A 22,189-nucleotide genomic window follows, 5' to 3' on the forward strand; every position below is an offset into this window, starting at 1 on the left:
TCTTTCTGCCTCCATTAATTTTGAGTTTGGCTAGGATTTTTGATGGAAATAGACAGCTTAATTAAAATCATGTAAACAAAATAAAAACAGGCGAAGCAAGCAAGTGGTAAAGTTGACTGGTAAAAGTCTCTTTCACGTGCTCTTGAAAAGCGCGTGCTAGTTGTGTGTGGGTGGATCACGCACACGCGTATTGAAGTGTTACCGTCTTAATCGGTCAGAATTTTGAGTCGAGAAATTAAAAGTGGTGAATTCTTCTTTTAACTCCCCCCAACTACAAAATTTACCATTTCCACCCCCAACTATTTCCATAATCGAATTATTAGACTTCAAACCTAATAATTTAAAACGAACAAACATATTTTCTTAAATGAAAGGAGAATTTAATAGCATAATCAATTGTTTGACCAAAAAAAGAGAAGCATAATCAGCTGTTTTCCTTGTATACGAGTAGAAGAGTCAGCACAAGAGCGACAATGGCTCACCTTTGAAAGTTTGGTTTCAACCTTTTGACTTTTGACCTAAAACATATCCATATTCGTCAAGAAGAACAAAGAAAGTATTCCAAAAAAAATATAATAAAAAAAAAAAGACCAAGAAAAATAAAATGGAAAGAGGAAACAAAGAAGGCAGCTTCCTCTCTCCTTCTTCATTGCAAAGAAAGCACCACCTTTTAAAGAATCCTCCTCACACTCCATTCTTCTTAAAAAACCCACCACAACACAATTCCCACTTGTTTCTTCATCATCACCTACTTCAATCAAAAAACATTCCAACTTTCTTCTCAATTTCATTCCAGGTTTGTGCCCTTTCTTCTTGAATCTTCTTCTATGGAACTTCCAATTTCGTCTACTTATGGGCTTAATTTGGTTTACAAGTCTTGCTATTTCTAGAAAACTCGTCTTATCTTGAGTTTCTTGGACAGAAATTCTTGAGTTTCTTGATTTATCTTTGACTTGTTTCTTGAAAAAAAAAAGGAAAAAATTTTGGTTGGAATATTTCAACGGAGAAGAGTAGAAACGGTCGTTGGCTTGTCTTAGTAGAAAGTAGTTTACTTTTTTTATATCCGCAAAAATTGCGGCTTCAAATTCTGCTTCAGAAGACTCTTAGAAAATGGAAAAAGTTACAAACAAAGAATAATATTTATTTTCTGTCAGTTTTTCTGATCATCAATTACTTTTCTTGAATCTACAGGATAGTATTATGTGCAGTGGACCAAAGAGCAATCTCTGCTCTTCAAGAACCTTAACAGAAATCGAATCAAGGCAAAAGGAAGAAGAAACAATGCTTCTCCTCGAATTCGCTGCTTGTGATGATCTTGACTCGTTCAAGAGAGAGGTTGAAGAGAAAGGGCTTGATTTGGATGAGTCAGGGTTATGGTATTGCAGACGTGTCGGTTCTAAGAAGATGGGTCTTGAAGAAAGAACACCTTTAATGGTTGCAGCTATGTATGGAAGCATAAAGGTTTTGACTTTCATCGTTTCCACTGGAAAATCTGATGTGAACAGAGCTTGTGGTGAAGAGAGAGTTACTCCGCTTCACTGTGCTGTTGCTGGCTGTTCTGTGAATATGATTGAAGTCATCAATGTCTTGCTTGATGCTTCTGCTTTGGTTAACTCTGTTGATGCTAATGGGAATCAACCTTTGGATGTGTTTGTTCGAGTTTCGAGGTTTGTGGCTAGTCCGAGGAGGAAAGCGGTTGAGTTGTTGCTGAGAGGAGGAGGTGTTGGAGGATTGATCGATGAGGCGGTTGAAGAAGAGATCAAGATTGTCTCTAAGTATCCAGCTGATGCTTCTTTACCGGATATAAACGAAGGGGTTTATGGAAGTGATGAGTTTAGGATGTATAGCTTTAAGGTTAAGCCATGTTCTAGGGCTTATTCTCATGATTGGACCGAGTGTGCTTTTGTTCATCCGGGAGAAAATGCGAGGAGGAGAGATCCGAGGAAGTATCCTTACACTTGTGTCCCCTGTCCCGAGTTCCGTAAAGGATCATGCCCGAAAGGAGATTCTTGCGAGTATGCTCACGGGGTTTTCGAGTCGTGGCTTCACCCCGCGCAGTATAAAACCCGGCTTTGTAAAGATGAAACGGGTTGTGCAAGGAAAGTTTGTTTCTTTGCTCATAAACGCGAAGAGATGAGACCTGTTAATGCTTCAACTGGCTCTGCCGTGGCTCAGTCTCCGTTTAGCAGCTTGGAGATGATGCCAGGGTTGTCTCCTCTTGCTTATTCTTCAGGAGTTTCGACTCCTCCGGTTTCTCCAATGGCTAATGGTGTTCCTTCCTCTCCAAGAAACGGCGGATCATGGCAGAACAGAGTCAATACCCTTACTCCACCGGCTTTGCAGCTCAATGGTGGAAGCAGATTGAAGTCCACACTGAGCGCTAGAGATATCGATATGGAGATGGAGATGGAATTGAGACTCCGCGGTTTTGGCAACAATGTGGAAGAGACGTTCGGGTCTTATGTTTCCTCTCCAAGTAGGAATTCTCAAATGGGTCAAAACATGAACCAACATTATCCATCTTCCCCGGTGAGACAACCGCCATCTCAACACGGGTTCGAATCTTCAGCAGCTGCAGCGGTTGCAGTGATGAAAGCGAGATCAACCGCCTTTGCGAAACGTAGCTTGAGCTTCAAACCAGCTACTCAAGCAGCACCACAGTCGAATCTCTCGGATTGGGGATCTCCAAACGGGAAGCTGGAATGGGGAATGAAAGGAGAAGAGCTGAATAAGATGAGAAGAAGTGTTTCCTTTGGAATCCATGGAAACAACAACAATAACGCAGCTAGAGACTACAGGGACGAGCCAGATGTGTCATGGGTTAACTCTTTAGTTAAAGACAGTACTGTGGTGTCTGAGAGAAGCTTTGGAATGAATGAGAGGGTTCGGATAATGTCGTGGGCTGAGCAAATGTACAGAGAGAAGGAGCAGACTGTGGTGTAAACACACACAAAGATGGTTTCTTATATATATTGCTTTTGGGCCATCTCTGCAAATTTGATTCTTTAATTTTTGTGACTTTCTTTAGTTGTTACTGTTATTAGTAGTATATGGTTTGTTGTCACTACGAGTCTACGTGATGAAAAGATAGAAGTTAATTGCATTAGTTTCTATATTCGTTTCTCATCCTCTTGTAATTTATCAAACCATGAAATGGCTAAGCAATCCAAACCGTAATATGGCTGAAACAAATATACCATGTCATCAACACGAAACATGCACAACGCCACCTCAATGAGCTTCAAAACAGGCTTTAGGCTATACTCAACAACGGTACATAACATAAGTCATCAGAGGCTTCGCATACTTCCCAAATTGGTGATGTTTTAACAAAGTCTTACTTTAAAATTTCATTAAAATAGTAGAATTTTCTTAGATTGACATACTATACAGTATAAGCTTTTTCATAGAAAATATGTCAAAGATGTTATGGGACGCACGTGTGCCTCAGACACATCACTGCGCACGTGGTGAACTTCAAGTAAAATTCTTATTATATAAATAAAGGTATGAGTACGTATGATATATCCGATGTGTATCTGACTCACTCATACTAACAAAATACAGAGGTTTGGGTTGGGTTACTTTGGCTTTGGTTCAAAGCAAAACTGTTGAACGAACAACTAAAAGTCTAAAACCAAATGGAGTCATAATAAAGTATACAAATTCTGCCAAGAAAATAAATAAATTTACATATATATATATATGTAGTAAGATGATGTAAATAAAATGGATTGGTAATGGCAATGGTTGGTGCCGTATACATATATGTGTGTATGAGATTCCTTAGCCTTTACTTCTCTCAAACAGAAAGCTTCATACTATTATCATTTTGAGTATTTGACCTGTCTTTTTAATTTTCATTTGATTTTGCAAAACATATATACATCTATTTCTCTCTTAACGAACACTGATGCTTCACCCTCAACATGCGATGGAAACATGATTGTTACAGAAAACGAAAGATTAGTTTCTTATCCCAAAACGTAAGATTAATTTGGTACTAATCTACTTTTAGATTTGGTGATTAGGAGGAGTAAACTTGTGTTTAATATAAAACTGATCTTTGTTGCTTTAATATGCATGTTTGGTGAATTACACCCGGAAACATAATCAGATCAACTGGCACATGAGACATTAAATTCATGTTGGATCCTTATGTTTCATAGAACATTATGTTTATGAAACAAAAATGTAAATCAATCGGAAACTTTGGTGGTATACAAGTAAATAATTTGGAAAAATACATGTTTAAGCAAAAGTAATTGTTACTAATATCCTAATTTCTACAATTGTTGTTTCGATGGTCCCTTTCTTTAGGTGAGGATTGAGACAATCTTTTAGAATCTTTGATTCCACTCTTCGCTCCAAACTCTACTTTGCTATAACAACAACTTCAAAATAGATTAGTTAAGCGAATCAGGTTACATTTTAAAGAAAACGATATAGAGAGAGCAACTTTGTATATAATTTTAAAATTCTTCACCTGAAAGCCTTTAAAAACCAGTTCAAGATAAACCCATCTCACCAAACTTTAGTAATCACAAAACTAATTAACGTCAAACAATAACAATTTTTTCACAAATTTAATTCTTTTATTCCTTTATTCGTTGCTCTTATATTTCCATCGATCTTTCTCCTTGTCTCACAAACATTCTGACATTTTAGAGAGCCTCGACAGAGAATTATTTTTTTCTTTTTTATTTTCGTTTACAAGTTTCAATTCTTCTCTATATATTAAAAAAACAAACAGATGCAACCTTGGAGAAGAAAATTTCCATTGTTCGAAACAGGAGTTACAATGAAACAGAGGAAGAACAGTAATCTCTCAATCTTCGTCGTAGTCTTCTCTGTTTTCCTCTTCGGGATCTTCATGTACAATGAAGACGTCAAGTCCATCGCAGAGTTTCCTTTCTCCACCTCAAAACCTCACGACGTCCACGACGAAGCGACACCGATCACAGAGATCACAACACTACCGGTTCAAGAGTCGATCAAGAACTCAGACCCAATTCAGGAATCGATCAAAAACGCAGACTCAGTTCAAGATTCAGTTAAAGACGTAGCAGAACCAGTTCAAGAGGAGGTATCGAAAACAGAGGAAGTTAAAAAGATTGAGCTTTTCGCTGCGACGGAGGATGAAGAAGACGTGGAATTGCCGCCGGAGGAATGCGATTTGTTCACCGGAGAATGGGTTTTTGATAACGAGACGCATCCATTGTATAAAGAGGATCAATGTGAGTTCTTGACGGCGCAAGTCACTTGCATGAGAAATGGAAGAAGAGATTCTCTGTATCAGAACTGGAGATGGCAACCTAGAGATTGTTCTTTACCAAAGTAAACCGGAAAAAAGCTCTGTTTTTGTTTTCATCGATTCTTTGGGTTGGTTTAGTTTTGGTTTCTTCTAATTTTGTTTCCGGTTTTGTTTGATTTGGTGAAGGTTCAAAGCGAAATTGCTGTTGGAGAAGCTAAGGAACAAGAGAATGATGTTCGTTGGAGATTCCCTAAACCGGAACCAATGGGAATCAATGGTTTGTTTGGTTCAATCAGTGGTTCCTCCCGGTCGAAAAAGCTTGAACAAAACCGGTTCTCTCTCCGTCTTCCGAGTCGAGGTAATTGAAACCGACTAGTTTATTTCTTATAGTAATGATAATGTGTTTAGTGGAGTTGCTGATTTTCGAGAGTAGTTAAGATAAGTGTGGATTAGTTTTCTAGTTATTAATGTTGAATTTTTGGGTGGTTTTAAAAAGGATTATAATGCGACGGTGGAGTTTTATTGGGCACCATTTTTGGTGGAATCGAATTCAGATGATCCAAATATGCATAGTATACTTAACCGTATAATAATGCCTGAGTCCATTGAAAAGCATGGAGTCAACTGGAAAGGCGTTGACTTTCTTGTTTTCAACACTTACATTTGGTGGATGAACACATTCGCTATGAAAGTCCTGTAAGTCTACTACTACTTCAATATTATTACCTCTATGGTGTGTTATGTATTTTACAAATTTTGTGAATTGAGATTGTGGAAATTGACGATGAAATCAGACGAGGATCGTTCGATAAAGGAGACACCGAGTATGAGGAGATCGAACGGCCAGTAGCGTATAGGAGAGTGATGAGGACTTGGGGAGATTGGGTGGAACGAAATATTGATCCTCTACGTACCACTGTCTTCTTTGCTAGCATGTCTCCTCTTCACATCAAGTAATTAATCTTCCTTTCTTTTTTTCTTAATTGTTGCTTCAATACACAGATTTTAGTTAGTGATGCTTTGCTTGCAAATTGAAATTACTGACAAATTGATAGGTCACTCTCCATGTTTGACTAGTGTCACCATTGAAAATTTGAAATGATTACATAATTTAGTTTCAGTGATTGAGTGACATATGCGTTTCTTAGAAATTAATTCCTACTAGCTCCTGACTCCATTTAATTGACCTGCTAAATATTATACGTGAGAGTTAGTAGTTTTTAAACTTTTCCTTAAACCAAAATGATTTCAAATATGATTTGATTTAAAACAGGAAAAGGTTGATCATTTTGTGTTTTTCTCTGGATTAGGTTATTGATAGATTGCCAATTATAATGTCACTTAGTTAATTCTTTATTTTTGTTATAATAATCCAAAACAAAAAAAACACAGGTTGGTATAATCATTAATAACACCAGACCATAATATTTTAAACCTGCGGACGTAACTTAACTTGAAAACCAAGCAACTACCAGAAAAGAAAAAGAGATAACAAGTCGTTGTCCTTTGAAAAATCCACACAGTATACAAAAATCAGCTAAAAACATAAAAACTCTAAATAGTATTTCATTTTAACGAGTTGGTGAACCACCCACATATTAGACTTTTAATTGTATGTGTTTATCTTAACTAACAAAATATAGTTTGTAATTTTTGTTGTTATATTGTATAGGAGCTTGGATTGGGAGAATCCAGATGGGATCAAGTGTGCATTAGAGACGACACCAATCCTAAACATGTCAATGCCATTCAGCGTAGGAACAGACTACAGACTGTTTTCAGTAGCGGAAAACGTCACGCATTCTCTTAATGTTCCGGTTTACTTTCTCAACATTACCAAACTCTCCGAATACCGGAAAGATGCTCACACTTCGGTTCACACAATCCGACAAGGCAAAATGCTGACGCCGGAGCAACAAGCCGATCCCAACACTTACGCCGATTGTATCCATTGGTGTCTTCCCGGTTTACCTGACACGTGGAATGAGTTCCTTTACACACGTATCATTTCCCGTTCGTGACCTACAAAATATTTGAAATATCTCTTTTTCAATATTTTTTCCCACTTTGCTCCATCCAATGGAAGAGCCTTGAAATTTTATTATTTTGATGTCCTAATGTTCATAATTTTTCTTGAATTGTAATTGTGAAATGTTTCTTTCTTTTTCTTTAATGGTTATTAGAGTGCCTAGTAGGCTATTTTAACTGTTTTTGTACTCTTAAAACTTTGAAATGAGGTGGATAACAAAGGATGCCAAATGTTTTTTTTTTGTTCAATGAAGTGGGTAAAACTTGCTCACATTCGACTGTTTCTTTTAACGGTCGATTTTTTTGTTAACCGGGAAAATAAATATAAAGGTCATTATGTTTCAATCTCTTGCTATTTTGTTGGACTATTAAGATTTTTGAATGTTAGATCGTTACAAAGGATTCTTCCATTAAAACAGTAACATGATCACAAAACCACATCTTTTAATCACTATACAATCGAACCTTTTGAAAGAATGAATGTGTAGGAGAAGAAGAAGAAAGAAGTTAGATATGTCAGTGGTTACTCGGAAGTCTGGACCGGCGTACTTGGAACCGGCATTCCAACGTAGCCAACTCCAACAACAAAGAAGGCAATGGACTGCAAGAAAAGATACACGTAAAGGTATGTCCTCCCAAACACAAAATCATAGTATCCACATATGAAGAGATACATTCCAACCATTATCTCTCGCCATCGAAGTCTGCACAAATTCGAAATCATATCATTGATTGATTAGCCATTTCGCACGATAAATCTATTCGGGGAAAAAGTTCAAACCTCTCGGGGAAGCTATAGTGATCAGGAAAAATGAGGTTTTCCCTGAGATTGTTACTCTCTCCTAGTTTTTGTGTAACAATCCATTCTTTAACTCTACTAGTCTCTAGCAATCCAATGAGAGTTCCTATACTCCTATGCATCGCCATTACGTTTTCAAATAAGATCCAATAGAGTATGAGGTAAAATGATTTAGGTGTTGCAATAGCGTTTAGGATAGTGATGGTAGCTGGAATGTAGATAGTTGTCCATTTAGGGACTTCGATCTCCGGGAATATAACGGTAGCTGGCAAAATCACGCAGTAGAAAACGAATGTGAAGATGTGTACAACAATCTTCCTCAAAAAGAAGAAGTTGTATATCAAATACACCTTCTTCCATAAAGACACATTCTGTTTCAAACATGTCACACAAAAAAAGATAAAGGTCATTGAACTATATTTGTGTTCCGAAAGGAATTAGATTTGGGGATTTATGTAATCTATCTACCTGGTTTTTGATGATCTCCATTGCAATTTTCTTGAAAAGGTTCGCTGGACCGCAAGACCAACGATGTTGCTGAAACCGGTATGCTTGAAATGAGCTCGGAAGCTCGTTTTTCACCTTAAATAAAACTCCCAAAGTTTAGTCAGATCACTTCAGTACAGGTTGAATCATTGCATTCAGTTGATAACAAACCTTAACATCGTCGACATACACAAACTTCGAGCCGCGTAGATAAGCTCTAACAGCTAAATCCATGTCCTCGACTATCGTGCGGTCTTTCCATCCTTCAGCCTCATTCAAAGCTTTAATTCTCCACACACCAGCAGTACCTAAAGTCAACGATGTTCTTTTAGTAACTCAAATTAAGATCATATAATACAAGACACACAAAGAGCATGTTTATGGATGTTTCACCATTGAATCCAAAGAAACCAAGTATGGAGGATCCAGACTTTTGCTCCACTGCAAAATGGTAGTTAAGAGACATCTCTTGTATTCTTGTCATACAACACTCATCAGCATTCCCTGTCACGCACACACAAACATAATCGATTTAACAAATCGACTACACCGGGTCTTTAGCTAACTAGAAAGGGAAGAAGTAAGATCTAACCATATTTCCAGCCGGCTTGTACAAGAGCTATCTCAGGGTTATGGACAAGGAAAGGAACAGTACGTTCAAGAAAATCAGGTTCAGGCTGAAAATCAGCATCAAATATAACAACAAACTCGCACTTGTATTCATCCACGTAACTATGCTTCATTCCTGCAGTGAGAGCTCCTGCTTTGAAACCCTCTCTAAAACCGCCTCTAACTTCCGACTTTATGGTTATACCTTCGCTCTCCCATTTCTTACACTCCAATCTCACCAGTTTCTATTTTCTTTCAAAAAAGCATTTCTTTATAGATATCGTAATAACTAAGGCTGAAACATAGGATCAAAGCACATTCAAATGAACTCAAGAGGGGTTAAAGGAAAGGACCTGACTTTCTTCTTCGGTTGAATCGTCAAGCACTTGAATGATCATCCGATCCAGTGGCCATGATAGCTTACAAGCTGCTCCTATAGAAAGTTGGCATACCTGTAACGAAAACATGCCACTTGTGAAACAGAGTTCTCTGTTTTTTAGAACAGAGTGCTCTGTTTTTGTTTCGCATTCAAGTCACCTCTTTCTCGTTGAAGATTGGGATTTGAATGAGAACCATGGGATGATTGCTGGAGGGAGCTAGCTCGATATCATCGCTCTTGAAGCTTTCCCATTTGAGAACTTTCTGTGGTGTTCGTCCAAGTAATTTGACAATGGCTACAACTATAGCCATATAAGCTGCATCTACGAACAACAACACCGAAACAACCTGACAGAGATTCACAAGACGTTTCAGAATCGGCACGAGAAAGATGAACCTGGTTTGCTCAAGTACATATCCGATCACTCCCAACACGCTCATGTCATCAAATAATCCATCAGACAATGTCGCCATTACAGATAACTTTTGACCCCACAAGGCCACAACTCGAACAAAGCAGAGACAACCTGGTTCGAGAGAAAATTAACAGAAACCAAGAAAAGACTTAGAAATCTCCCTCGAGCAATAAGCTTCAGGAGGATCCGACATTCTTTTGTCTTTCCTACCATATCTGTCTTTGAATTAGTAAAGGTTTTTTTGTTTATTTGATTGAATAGTCTATGGAGACATGTGTAGTCGTGATCATTAAAATTAAAATAAATGGGATTAGATTGAGCTGGAATTGGTTGTGTCCACATTACATTTTACACCATGTCTTAGTATTAATGTTGAGTTTATAATATTTTTAAGGCAATAATCATTATCTCTGACTTTTGTTTAATTTAATAATCTCTAAAGAGACTAGTTATTGTTGCATAGTTGGACTGATTAATGAAAGGTACTCTTTTGAATATTTTAAATGCTCACAACAATAACCTTATCCATCTAAATGCTTACACACAATGGAAAGGATACATAAACCAAAGTTTGTCTTTGTACAAAAGCATTTCTACATAAGAAAAAGGAAAATACATGTGTGAAATGGTCACTAAAGACAAGCGATTTAGATTGTAAAAAGAATGCGAGTAAGATGGGTCCTCTCATAAATGTAGACGATTAATCATGTACAACTACAAAGTCAATGATTAGTGGACCATTCTTTATCTGTTTAGGAGGAAGAAAAAAGTTATTCTACTATATTATTTAGGAAGTACATTTTGAATGTAACCTTAATTTTTGTAAGTAATTATATAGGTATGCCATTAAAAATAAAATTTTAAAGAGTAAATTAATTTAGCTCTTTAAGGATTAAAAAGTCAAATACTAATTTAATTAATTAAATTTAATTAAAAAACGAAATACATTATTAATTTCCAAAAATAATAACCAATCAAAATCAACATATAAGATTTGATATCTAAATTTTAATTAATTTAATTTAATTAGAAAAACGAAATACATTATTTATTTCCAAAAAAGTAACCAATTAAAATCAACAAATTATATTTCATATCTAAATTATCATATTAATTTTTTATTAATTATTATAGTTCACTTCTCATCTTTATATGATTCTATTTTTGCGGAAAAATAATATCATCATTATAAAAAAATAATTAGAGTTTTTTCCCATATGCCATAATTTGAATTTTTAAAAACAAATATAAACTGTTCAGTACATAAAAAAATATTATAACGGATAAAAAATAGATTTAAGAAAACTTTCTACTGAGTAACGGGTCATAATTTGAAATATTTATATTCAATTTCATACATTTTATATTGAAAATTTATAATCTTATATACTACAATAATTAATAACATATTAGATGTGATTCAATTTTTAATACAAGTTGGAAATCCTATAATTGAATGTTTAGATCGATATTAATACAAGATGGTATACTACAGGTGAAACTCTTAAATTAACAATCAAACTACAAGTGTATAATCTTAAACACTAAACAATATAGATAATATCAACAAAACATATACAACTCACAGTTTACTATACATTTAAAATCAAATAAAATAATATCAAATATTTTTAAATCATCTTTACAATAAAAAATTTTAGTTTAACTAAAATATATACCGCAGGTTAATATCTAGATTATAGGGCTTATTGGATCTAAAGACGGATCATCAAAGACTTCTTAAACTGAAGCAAAATATATTGAATATTCAAATATCTATATGTTACCAAATTATAAACAAATAAGTCAATTTAATATTTTATATACGAAATCAATTAAATCTTAATCGCATAAAAATTAGCACAAAAAAAGTATTCATCAATTAAAAAATTATCAAATCTCTGGGTTATATAAGTTTTGATACTATATTCGAATAAAGTGTAATATACCTTTTCAATTTGTATTCTTTAACTAATTTAAGCTAACTAATATATTTGCTAATCTTATATCTATCAAAACCGACTATCGTTTCTTCTCTCTATAGTATTTTTGCAAGACTTTTTTGGTGGATTTGAATAAAAGTGCATTCGGGTCATATGGTACATTCTCCTATTAAATAAATATGGTGCACTCATATGTTATTATCTAAAATGTTTAGATTCTAATTCAGAGTCATAAATAAAATTAATATTAACAAAATAAATAGCTTTTTGGCAAGACGGATTTGGAGGGACGGATTTTTGAATCAACATTAATAAAAAAGTAGAATATAATTAATCCACCGTTTCAATACGGGTTAAATCTTTAATTTATTATTTTTTAAGACCACTAATATTAAACATATCAAATCATCCTAATTTCGAAAAGATTATATAAAACCAAAAATGTTATGTGGTATGTATAATGTTACTATATATAAAATTAAACTATAGATATAAATGTATTAGAGAATGATACAATTTGTAAAACTTTTATATATAAAAAATTAATTCTTAAATTTTAAAAATTACTATTTTTTAAAAAAATCACGGGACGGTAAAAAAATTACAGAACGAGTTCTATTTTGGAATTGAGTTATATGGTGGATGTATTTGAATCAATATTTATAAAATTTCAAAATATTATTAATATGCTGTTTTAATAGGGGTTAAAACTTCAGTTTTTTAACAATTATCTCATGGATTCGTGGTATACCGTTACTTAATAACAATTATAAACTGTAAAATATAAATATTTTATAAAAATAAAATTTGTAAATTTTAATATATATTACCTTTAAAAAATAAATCGTTCCGCGGTATATCGCGGGTTAAAATCTAGTAAAACTGTAAAATTTCACGTCTATCAGTTACAAACTATTGTACGATATTATCAAACTGGTCAGAACTTTTTATGTAAAACAGTCATAGTTTGGGTTGTGTTTTGCAATTTTCATCTTTTCAATGGGTCAAATTATAAAAGAGATCGCGTGGTTGTCACGTGCTTTAAGAGCGAGTGGGACGTTGATCATCGAGATGAAGCAGAGAACCCAATCTTCGATTCTGTGTTTAGCTTCTTCACTACCACACAGAAACAGAGTTTCCGTCTTTCATCTTCCTCCATATGCGTCGCTCTTAAAAACCTAATTCACAATGTCCGTCGTTCTCAACGCCGGCTTCAGTTCTCCGGTAAGAATTTGCTCTCTTCCTCTTTGATAACCATATAAGATTCTTCTACTCATACTCCTGTATAATTTGCTCCAGAACCACTTTAATTGGGATTGAATCGTTTACTCTTTTGTGACTGAAATTCGAAAGCTTTCTCGTTTCCCTTGATGAACTTGGTTTTGTAGAGATTGATTGGTCCTTGATTCGTCTCTCTAGAGTTTGAAAAAACCATTGCTTTATGTACTTCTTCGATGCATAAACCAATGCTTTCATATAATTCCGCTGATATTAACAAAAATCTTCTCTCTTTGAAGCTTCAAAACAGATCACATCATGTTATACAGTTAAAGCCTTCGCCTTTTGCGTCATACATATCTCTAAACAGTTCAAGAAGGTCACTGTTATGCAAAAGAAGATTGGTTGTATCTTGTTTGGATACAAATGACAATTCTGTCACAACTACATCCGTAGATTCTTCTTCTTCTTCAGATTCTAATAAACCAGTAAGTGAATCAGTTGAATCAAGCAATGGCACTGCCAAAAAAGCACCATTGACAGCACGAGAGAGACTAAGAGCGGCTCGTGTTCTTAGCCGATACACTGAAGCAACACCGAAACCGTCAAAACCTAAAATGGGGAGCCAACTTCTTGATGTGCTCAAGGAAAGTGATAAGAAATCAAAGAGGAAACCGGGTCTACCCGAAGCACCAACTAACATGCTTGATGATAGCAGGAGAGGGATGCCAAAGAGCGGTCTTACGTTTGATTTACCGGGAGGCTCGGATATTCTCATCATTGCTTTCTCCTTTGTGTTCATAAGCACAGTCATGTTTGCTACTACTTTTCTTGTTTGGAAACTCGGTGCGATACACTTCAACGAATAGTAAAGTTGAGATTTGGAGAAGTTTAATGGAGTTTGGAAACCATCAAGCAGGGAACGAGAGAGAGAGAGTGTTTTGTTACAATGTTAGTTAACAATGCATACTTGGGGATGTGATGGGGATCTTCATCACTTGGCAAATCCGGCCTGAGTGTATATACATATACTCTGTAGTACACATAATTTTGCTATGAACTCTCTTCATGCTTGATTTGTAATTTTAATCTTTACATTGTAATTTCTTTTCATATGGAAATGGATGCTTAAAGACCAACAACAGCCAATGTAAATATGTATCAGATGTTAGAGAGCAAAATATCACAAGTTTATTTTAAGAAGAGAATGAGAGATAGGAGGGTTTGGGACAAGGTAAGTTAAGAATGCACTATGCATTACTTGGAATGTCCATCATCTAGCTAAGCCTGTTTTGTCTTTTGAGTAAGTAGCACACTGGCGTAATTTTGCTACTAACTTTCTTTTTTACTTCGATTCCAATATCAATCTTTACATTGTAATTTCTTCCTAAAAAAAAAGAGACAAAAGATATGAAGAGATAAGAGCACCAGTCTAGTGATGAATATGGTCAAATCATCATTACCACTTTCAGCATCGCAAGATCACAAGTAAGAGGCAGAGATGGTTATTTGGCTATATTAACTAGAAATGAACCAAATTTGGGAGAATAGATGGGATTTGGACCAAGCCTAACTGCCAGGAAATCCTAAATTTTCATCAGGCCTAGTCATAAATAAGCATCAAACAAATGAGAGATTTTATGCTCCAGTAAGCAGACATGTAATACATAATCTATTCTTCTGTCATAAACGCATATTGATGAAAGAAAAATATCCTAACCAGCTAGAGACAACATAAACATAACAACTTGATTATCAGAAATGATTGCAAACCAAATGATGATATTCAAAATTGATCGCTCTCGGATCACTAATTCTACAAAAGCGTTAAGATCAACTAGTAGCTACGATGAGATAATATAAGCTTAGAGACAAATATTAAATCGTAAATTAATAGACAAAGGAAGATCAAACTGAAAATCCATTAATCCAACAACAGCAATATCTGGAAACTAAGACAAATTCTGGGAACAAACTGAAGCAAATGAAACACAAAATGCAGAGGGGAAAAGCGAAAGACTTGTGGAGTAGATTTGGTCTACTTAGATCGCTGTCTCATCTTTCGTCTCTTCCTCTTCAATCTCCTCATACGCTTCTTCTTCCACTGAGATATAAAACAACACAACCAGATCCACAATTACTTGACGAAGAAAAAACGAAAAGTTGGCTCTAAATACTAAGGATGTAAATAACACAGAGCAGATGAATCAGACAATGAACACAGTATCGGAAGATCATTATTACCTTAGCTCTCATCACTCCTTTTTGCTCAAAACCCTAATCGCGGTGAGAGAGACTACTTGAGGATGAAAGATGGTATATATATTCTACAAACCCTAGACAATGAAACGAGACAAATAAACATGTAGCCTTTTTATATTGGGCCTTTAAGGCCCATCTATTCTCCCAAAACTAGTGTAGCCCAATAATCTCAAGCGCAGTATATCTCTACACTGTATTCTACATTTCTAATGTTCCGGCTTAAACCCCTAATCTCCGTTGACCTGAATCAGACGATGTCTCTTCTCCGACGATTCGTTAAAGAAGCGAACAATTCCAGATTTCTGCTTCAATCAATCTCGGGACGTTCATTCTCCACCGTAAATCCCAATCCAACTGCTTCACCTGGTCGTCGTACTTGCGTCGAATTCGATAACCTCATCTTCAAAGCCGGAAGCTCCGGCGATTTCGAAGCCGTACGTCGTCTCCTCAACAGCCGCGTCGTAAACGCGTGTTTCAACACGACAGCTACTTTCAAATTCCTAACAAACACAGACTCTTACTCCTCCTCCTTAGAAGATCTCCGCCGTATTTTGCCTCAGACCGACGCCGGCTACACTCGGAAACACTCCTACGAAACTCTCATCGCTCGTCTCTGCAAACTCGGCCGGATCGACGACGCTCTGGTCTTGATCAACGATATGGCGATCGGAGAATTCGGACTCTCAACCTGCGTATTTCATCCGATCTTAAACACGCTCACGAAGAAGAACAGAATCGAAGAAGCTTGGCGCGTGGTGGAATTGATGAGATCTCACGCGATTCCGGTGGACGTGACTTCATACAATTATTTTTTAACTTCGCATTGTTACGACGGTGACGTGGCGGAGGCGAGCAGGGTGTTGAGGAAGATGGAGGAAGAGGAGGAAGGAGTTATGTCGCCAGACACGCGTACTTACGACGCGCTTGTGTTAGGCGCGTGTAAGTCAGGGAGAGTTGAAGCGGCGATGGCGATTCTGAGGAGGATGGAGGAAGAAGGGTTATCGGTATTGTACGCCACGCATGCGCACGTTATAGGAGAAATGGTGGAGAGTGGCTATTATGCGCTAAGTGTGGAGTTTGTGATGGCGTACGCGGGGAAAGATAAGAGATTAGATGAAGAGAATTTGGGAAGTTTGGCTAGTAAGCTTATCAAGAGGAAGAGGTTTAAAGAAGCTAAGATGGTTTTGAAGGAGATGAGTGTTAGAGGATTGAGAATGGGTGATGCTTTGCGTGAATTTCATGAGAAAAATGTGTTACAATCATGATTTTGATTCTAAGAATGAGATCACCATTGTTACAGACATAAAAATGAACTTTGAAGGAGGTAAGTGTAAACAGTTAGCTTCTCTGCGTTTTTTTTTTTCACATGCAGAGTTTTTTTGTTTCCATTAAGAATGTTTTGACTTGTGGCTTCAAGTTCAAGTATTGCTGTGCAAGTATGAATTTATGAATTGTACAATTGTCGAGCTTTTTTCATGAAAGAGAACACATCAGATAGATGGTGAACTGTTTTGTTTAATTTACAGAGGAGCAAACATTTACAGCAAATTACACTTTCTATTTTTATTTTCATGGACAAGGAGAGGTAATAAACTTTTTTCTACTTTGGGAGGCTTAGCTCCAAATTATTCGGGTTGGGTTAGCTTTGTGAAACCTCTACTTGTTGAAGATGAATATGGGATCCATTGAGTTGGTAGTTCCAATACCAGCTTCCTGTTTCCATTACCTCTTCTTTCAGTGCTTCCAAGTTGATGCTTAAACCTAAATTTAACACCAAAATAATGCAATCAATCAATAATAGTGTCAATTGGTCGATTTTTTTTATCTATCATTGCTTTAGATAAGATTCACTGACCTGCATTTCCTGATGTGATCTTCAGTTTGTGACCGTCGGGTACTTCAAAAACATGGTGTCCCTGCAAAAAGAGTATATACCACTTGATTTTAAGGAGAAGATACTCTAATCCATCACAAACTTCCATGTTACTTTACTTTACCTCTATAGTTACATTGCTGGCTTCGAATTCTGCATTTCCGTGCAGTATGATTTTACAGGTCTCAAGCCTGTTCACATCGTTTCTCCAGTAAACATTTGATTTACTGTTCCAATCGATTCCTCGGTTCACTACGTTCACGTTATGCAGTTTACACTTACCACACCTACAAATCAAGTTTTTCTGTGAATTCCCAAGTGCAAACCAATAGACACGTATCTTACGGAGATAGTCAAGTACAACACTCTATTCTACCTTAACCCGTATTGCAATATTGGTTCACCATTATCATTAGGTGTTGTTGAACCCATGGCATTTTCAGCAGTAACGATCAAGCTACCATCAACCTATGGGACATGAAGTTGATTAAGAAACTCAACGCGATGAAAGCTATGCAAAATCTTGTTGGCAGAATGAAAATATTGAGAACCTGAACATTGTTCCATGAGAACTCTGCAATCTCTAGTTGCAGTTCTGAGCAACTGGAAATGGACCCTCCCTTGAACTGTAACAACGATTCATATATGATTTTAGTCATAATAAATGATATGCTAGAATTTGTGAATCAAGAAACAAAAGAAGACAGGCATCTTCTACTGACTTACTTTCTGTCTCGAAACTTCCCAAAGAGGGCCGAGGGCAGGATGCAGAAGAATGAGATACGGAGGTGGGGAATCAACATATTTATCATTAGCTTCAATCTGGAGGAGTAGAATAAAAATGTTAATTATCAATTTTAAGGTCACACTGGCATGCAAAAGATGTGTATCTATGAACTAACCATGGGGAGTTTGATATCACACTCCGTAAGGAGGTCATATCCATTCCGGAGTATATCCAACAATGCACCATCTGGAGTCTGCAAAGAGAGAGAAAAGTTTGAAAGTTAAGTTAAATCAAGCTGAATAAAGATTTTCGTTCCATTGAATGCCAAATCAATGCAAGAAGACAAAGGAATAGGCAAAGAAAGACTAAACAAGTGGCTAGAGAAAGACAACCTGGTGTAATGCAGCACTTGCGTGTGGTTTCTTCTTCTTAGCTGATGAAGTGACCTTTCTTCGTTCGTTGTACACAATATATGTATCCAGTTTGTCTGGTAAGATCATGGGAAGAAGTAACACCTTAATACAAATATACAGAAAACAATGCAACTTATTCAAAAAACTTTACCTTCTAGACTGCCGTGGCATCTAGATGGAAACTTATTAAAAAAGTTGTCTGCTATGTTTTGCATCGTGCATTCCAATCTACCACCCATAACGCTGCCCAACAAGGAAAGTTATAAGAAACTTACTAACGATAATACAAGAAGGGGATTGAATGCAAGAGAGTGATTGGTAACTCCATTTAGAAACGAAAAAAGTGTTTGGGGTCAAAAGGAATCAGTATAAATTCCAGTTTAGCTATAAGCGCAGTTAAGATTTGACTTAGGTTTCCATTTAAGCAAAATATCACACGGAGATTGGGACATATAACAAGGTAACAGAAGATCAGTCAACATAAATGTTCAGAGATACCAACCTGTGATAGTCTCCATACTGATCAAGGTACTCAATTCGCTTCTTTGTATTGAGAACCATATTTGGCAAACTTTTTGCATTACTGCTTGACCCAATTAACTCGGCCGAATGTAAGTCTACATATAGAATGTTTGTATTGGCAGGAAAATCAGCCTGCAAACTTCAGAAGTAAAAAGGAAAATTGATTTGATCTTGATTTTGCACTCGAAGCTGAAGAAATATATGAGCATTGAAGATTCACACTAATCAAAACACTATATTTTTTACCACGAACAAGGAAGAACAACTAATACTAAAGACAGACAATACAAGAGGAGATAAATTTGCACTATTTTTGAGCTAGAACAGAGATATTATGAATCAGTTCTCGAATATATGCACTTTAAGTAAGAACAATTCAAAGATATAAATATCATACCCATTTGAAGAAGGTGATCTGTTGGAGATATCGAATTTATCAAATTCTGTGTACTCAATGCACGATATACCATATTCCCACTTCCCATCGAAATTCTTCTTCTCCATCAAAACATTAATCCCTTCGGTTGCTCCAGCATTCCTTTTACAGGATGCAAACCCAAGTTTCTGTCAAATTAGGATTAATAAATCAAGTTTAGTGGGAATCAATTGTTCGCAAGTCCAAAAAGGGTATTCCTATTTCTTGAAGTAGTTGAGAGATGAATACATGGTTAATATATGTTCTCAACTAGTAAGCTAGTTTGGAAAGCATAGCCATATATATCAGTAGATAGTTAACTGCCACACCTCATACTTCTAAAGGAACTTATCCATCATGATATAGAACATGTTCTTCAAGCCCAACTAACATGAGACCATTTGCAATCAACACCAGATGCTCTCTTCTTTATCTCTATAAGTGATACATTTAATGTTTTGAATCTATTTGCAGTGTGTCAGTTATAAACATAAGATCAAGCATACCTTATTATACCGTAAGCCAATCCCAGCAAGGGCCAAGAGGGTAACATCTGTAGCAGCCACAACGTTACTGTAATATCACAATTATATACACAAAATTCAGATAGTTCTGATTTATTATAATGAACAACTCACAAGGGTACAAGTGACTAACCTAACTTGCCGAACGGTTGCTCCTTTTCTTCCATGATCGTAAAACCAGTTAAAGACACCTTTGTCATAAGCCAATTTCCAAATTACACCATGACCACCAGGTTTACTAACTGGAACAAAGGGCTTTGATACTATCCATTGACCATCTTCAGCACTGACAGCTGGGACGAGAGGCTAGCGAACAAAAACCATTCTATTAACTGTGAGTACAATACTCAAGATACAGTTGTTCCAGAAAAAGGTAACAGAAATCAAAAGAAAATATATGTTCCCTGATACCTGTTCAAAGAGTCGGAAATTTGATTGACCTCTGCCAAACCATTTAAGCCTTTCACAAAGCGAACTTACATGCTCATGGTTGTTCTTTGCAGCACTTGTCATAATGGCAACAGGTGTGACACATTGCTTTCCATAAAGTTTGAAGTAAAGGAACTCTCTAGCCTAGCCAATTCCGGGAAAAAAGGATAAATAACATTTTCTAATGACATGAACAAATACAGTTTCGTACCTCAAAGTTTCCTTTCATACATTTAAATGTAGACAAACCCACCCAGAGTCACCAAGAAATGAGTGCACATGTACCTGAAGATCTCTAATAAGTCCCTCCAACAAAGTTCGTCCACAATGAGCAAGCATTGCTGCAGGAAGGCATTCTCCAGTTTCTGAATCAATCAAACCTAGTCTGTCTGCAGCACCTCCTAGGGGATATATTTCACCTAGGTCTGGCAATCCCTAATATGTACAACAACTTATAATCCAGAAACCATACACAACAACTTTGCTTAATTTCAAAACCAATAACACAAACCTAACCTCAATTCCCCACAGAGCCGCCTGTGAAGCATAATCTTCCTCCTGAGTGAGATCAAGAACACTAGGAGTATGCATTTCTAAATACTGGCAACCCAATGATTCTTCAACAAGTTGTGACCGGTTAGTATTACGTCTCTTAGATGACTGATGAAGAAGCTCAAGAACCATAACCTGATATCTGACACACAATCATCCATGTCTCAGCAGTGAATATATTCAAAATCAATAATCAAAACTTTCAAGGCATCTCTCATCTAATTTCTATACTAAAAGGAGAATTAAGAATTGGTACCCAATGATTCCTCCAATGCAGTCGTAGAACTGTTCAATTTCTTCCAGAAACGTCAAGAATTTTCTAAAATGAGCAATCTCCTCTGAATCTAAAACTGTACCCATCTCTCTTCTACCTTTATAGCCGCTACTATTCACATCGAATCTCTCAATCATCTCCACCAATGCGTAAAGTGCGTTCTTCACTGAGCTTCTCACTGTATACTCCTCCTCTTCTTCTCCAAATGCTTCCTCATAATTCATACATAGAGCGTGTTCTTGCCCCGCCGCGATAACACACTTAACGAGAAACATCTCATTCGAATTCAAACCAAGATAACCAAAAACCTTAGATAAACCGCCTCGATTCTCGCTGAAGAATCGACGAACTCTGGAATCAGCGTCGATAACCGCGTCCTTCCTTCGTAAATCCTTGGAAACGTCTAGTTTCGATAGGAGAGACTTAAGCCGATCGATTTCCGATAAGAAATCGTCGGATTCCGGAGGAGTCGGTGTAGAATACTCGACAGGTACGGTGGACACGTGTCTCACCTGGTGATTATTACATTGCTGCTCGCTCTGCTGTAATTTCGAGGAAAATGACGAAGAAGAAGAGAGAAAGAGGAGTGGTTTTCTGAAATGCAGAGAGCTGAAGGAGCGAGGAGATGTTGTAGTGCGAAAGTGGAAGAGAGAGAGGTGATTTTGGGGGTGATGGAGAATTGGAGAAGCTTGAGGATTAGCCATGGTGAAGAAGATGGTTACAGAAGGAGAAGGAAGAAGGGGTTTTGAAGAGAACCCCAAGGAGGGATAAGGAGAGATACTCCAAGCATATGCCCAGAATCACTCTCTACGATTGCTTCTTTTCTTTCGCTTTTTTTTTTTGTCTTTAATGTGAAGGAAAAAAAATATAATCCAATGAGCTTCGATCGAAGGGATTTGATTGTGTAGAAGATGATGTGTGATTGTCGTGTGTTGCAATCTTTAATCTGACGGTTCAGACGACACCATTTTGGATTACACCGATGGGCCATCTTCATTGTTCATGTCGACTCCAACATTTTTAGCATAATATGTGACACAAAGCGATATTAATTTTGTTTTTGTGAT

The 22,189-nt window shown here is 36.4% G+C and overlaps 7 protein-coding genes and 1 long non-coding RNA gene across 9 annotated transcripts; 5 read left to right on the forward strand and 3 right to left on the reverse strand.

The window, feature by feature from the left end:
• The first annotated feature begins 563 nt into the window (after positions 1-563).
• SZF1 (salt-inducible zinc finger 1) lies at positions 564-3,296 on the forward strand. Of its 2 annotated transcripts, none has more exons than NM_001339762.1 (2): positions 564-796; positions 1,192-3,296. In NM_001339762.1, exons 1-2 carry the CDS (start codon positions 605-607, stop codon positions 2,941-2,943), a joined length of 1,944 nt encoding a protein of 647 aa, NP_001326199.1. In that variant the 5' UTR covers positions 564-604; the 3' UTR covers positions 2,944-3,296. The 2 variants fall into 2 exon arrangements, with proteins under 2 accessions (NP_001326199.1, NP_567030.1); NM_115456.3 differs by having other exon boundaries at positions 609-796; positions 1,192-3,186.
• Positions 3,297-4,518: 1,222 nt separating this feature from the next.
• Positions 4,519-7,577, forward strand: ESK1 (trichome birefringence-like protein (DUF828)). Its single transcript, NM_115457.3, has 5 exons — positions 4,519-5,337; positions 5,441-5,612; positions 5,751-5,950; positions 6,049-6,207; positions 6,927-7,577. The coding sequence occupies exons 1-5, from the start codon at positions 4,754-4,756 to the stop codon at positions 7,273-7,275; spliced, it is 1,464 nt and encodes a 487-aa protein (NP_191158.1). The 5' UTR covers positions 4,519-4,753; the 3' UTR covers positions 7,276-7,577.
• Positions 7,578-7,612: 35 nt separating this feature from the next.
• On the reverse strand, positions 7,613-10,229 carry CSLA14 (cellulose synthase like A14). Its single transcript, NM_115458.5, has 8 exons — positions 9,714-10,229; positions 9,530-9,628; positions 9,160-9,421; positions 8,961-9,071; positions 8,739-8,875; positions 8,550-8,663; positions 8,064-8,452; positions 7,613-7,986 (listed from the first exon to the last, which is right to left on the reverse strand). Exons 1-8 carry the CDS (start codon positions 10,026-10,028, stop codon positions 7,806-7,808), a joined length of 1,608 nt encoding a protein of 535 aa, NP_191159.2. The 5' UTR covers positions 10,029-10,229; the 3' UTR covers positions 7,613-7,805.
• Positions 10,230-12,953: 2,724 nt separating this feature from the next.
• On the forward strand, positions 12,954-14,365 carry AT3G56010 (uncharacterized protein). Its single transcript, NM_115459.4, has 2 exons — positions 12,954-13,137; positions 13,431-14,365. The coding sequence occupies exons 1-2, from the start codon at positions 13,102-13,104 to the stop codon at positions 13,998-14,000; spliced, it is 606 nt and encodes a 201-aa protein (NP_191160.1). The 5' UTR covers positions 12,954-13,101; the 3' UTR covers positions 14,001-14,365.
• Positions 14,366-14,845: 480 nt separating this feature from the next.
• Positions 14,846-15,507, reverse strand: AT3G56020 (Ribosomal protein L41 family). The gene is made up of 2 exons (NM_115460.3): positions 15,376-15,507; positions 14,846-15,235 (listed from the first exon to the last, which is right to left on the reverse strand). Exons 1-2 carry the CDS (start codon positions 15,385-15,387, stop codon positions 15,170-15,172), a joined length of 78 nt encoding a protein of 25 aa, NP_191161.1. The 5' UTR covers positions 15,388-15,507; the 3' UTR covers positions 14,846-15,169.
• Positions 15,508-15,516: 9 nt separating this feature from the next.
• AT3G56030 (Tetratricopeptide repeat (TPR)-like superfamily protein) lies at positions 15,517-16,876 on the forward strand. The gene has a single exon (NM_115461.3): positions 15,593-16,876. It carries the CDS (start codon positions 15,603-15,605, stop codon positions 16,656-16,658), a length of 1,056 nt encoding a protein of 351 aa, NP_191162.2. The 5' UTR covers positions 15,593-15,602; the 3' UTR covers positions 16,659-16,876.
• Positions 16,821-22,014, reverse strand: UGP3 (UDP-glucose pyrophosphorylase 3). Its single transcript, NM_115462.4, has 17 exons — positions 21,105-22,014; positions 20,813-20,990; positions 20,582-20,731; positions 20,279-20,440; positions 20,001-20,173; positions 19,850-19,916; positions 19,326-19,492; positions 18,909-19,067; positions 18,558-18,649; positions 18,386-18,480; positions 18,169-18,246; positions 17,993-18,088; positions 17,818-17,892; positions 17,643-17,734; positions 17,391-17,553; positions 17,249-17,309; positions 16,821-17,154 (listed from the first exon to the last, which is right to left on the reverse strand). The coding sequence occupies exons 1-17, from the start codon at positions 21,824-21,826 to the stop codon at positions 17,033-17,035; spliced, it is 2,652 nt and encodes an 883-aa protein (NP_567031.1). The 5' UTR covers positions 21,827-22,014; the 3' UTR covers positions 16,821-17,032.
• On the forward strand, positions 19,062-19,349 carry AT3G08635. Its single transcript, NR_141468.1, has one exon. It is a non-coding gene; the product is annotated as an other RNA (long non-coding RNA).
• Positions 22,015-22,189: the final 175 nt, after the last annotated feature.

The sequence above is a fragment of the Arabidopsis thaliana genome, chromosome 3, assembly GCF_000001735.4.
Source record: "Arabidopsis thaliana chromosome 3, partial sequence".
In the NCBI taxonomy this organism is placed as follows: domain Eukaryota; kingdom Viridiplantae; phylum Streptophyta; class Magnoliopsida; order Brassicales; family Brassicaceae; genus Arabidopsis; species Arabidopsis thaliana.

Bases quoted from the DNA above. Each gene is read 5' to 3' on its own strand.
- SZF1 (NM_001339762.1), top strand. From the start codon at position 605: ATGGAAAGAGGAAACAAAGAAGGCAGCTTCCTCTCTCCTTCTTCATTG. The intron at 797-1,191 runs GTTTGTGCCCTT...TTGAATCTACAG, and splicing joins TCTTCTCAATTTCATTCCAG to GATAGTATTATGTGCAGTGG.
- ESK1 (NM_115457.3), top strand. From the start codon at position 4,754: ATGCAACCTTGGAGAAGAAAATTTCCATTGTTCGAAACAGGAGTTACA. The intron at 5,338-5,440 runs GTAAACCGGAAA...GATTTGGTGAAG, and splicing joins AGAGATTGTTCTTTACCAAA to GTTCAAAGCGAAATTGCTGT. The intron at 5,613-5,750 runs GTAATTGAAACC...GGTTTTAAAAAG, and splicing joins TCTCCGTCTTCCGAGTCGAG to GATTATAATGCGACGGTGGA.
- CSLA14 (NM_115458.5), bottom strand. From the start codon at position 10,028: ATGGCGACATTGTCTGATGGATTATTTGATGACATGAGCGTGTTGGGA. The intron at 9,422-9,529 runs GTCCTTTCCTTT...GAAAGAAAATAG, and splicing joins CAACCGAAGAAGAAAGTCAG to AAACTGGTGAGATTGGAGTG. The intron at 9,072-9,159 runs GTTAGATCTTAC...TGTGCGTGACAG, and splicing joins ACAAGCCGGCTGGAAATATG to GGAATGCTGATGAGTGTTGT.
- AT3G56010 (NM_115459.4), top strand. From the start codon at position 13,102: ATGTCCGTCGTTCTCAACGCCGGCTTCAGTTCTCCG. The intron at 13,138-13,430 runs GTAAGAATTTGC...CTCTCTTTGAAG, and splicing joins ACGCCGGCTTCAGTTCTCCG to CTTCAAAACAGATCACATCA.
- AT3G56030 (NM_115461.3), top strand. From the start codon at position 15,603: ATGTTCCGGCTTAAACCCCTAATCTCCGTTGACCTGAATCAGACGATG.
- UGP3 (NM_115462.4), bottom strand. From the start codon at position 21,826: ATGGCTAATCCTCAAGCTTCTCCAATTCTCCATCACCCCCAAAATCAC. The intron at 18,650-18,908 runs GTTGGTATCTCT...CTTGTTGGGCAG, and splicing joins CAGTATGGAGACTATCACAG to CGTTATGGGTGGTAGATTGG. The intron at 18,247-18,385 runs GTTGTCTTTCTC...CTCTCTTTGCAG, and splicing joins CAAGTGCTGCATTACACCAG to ACTCCAGATGGTGCATTGTT.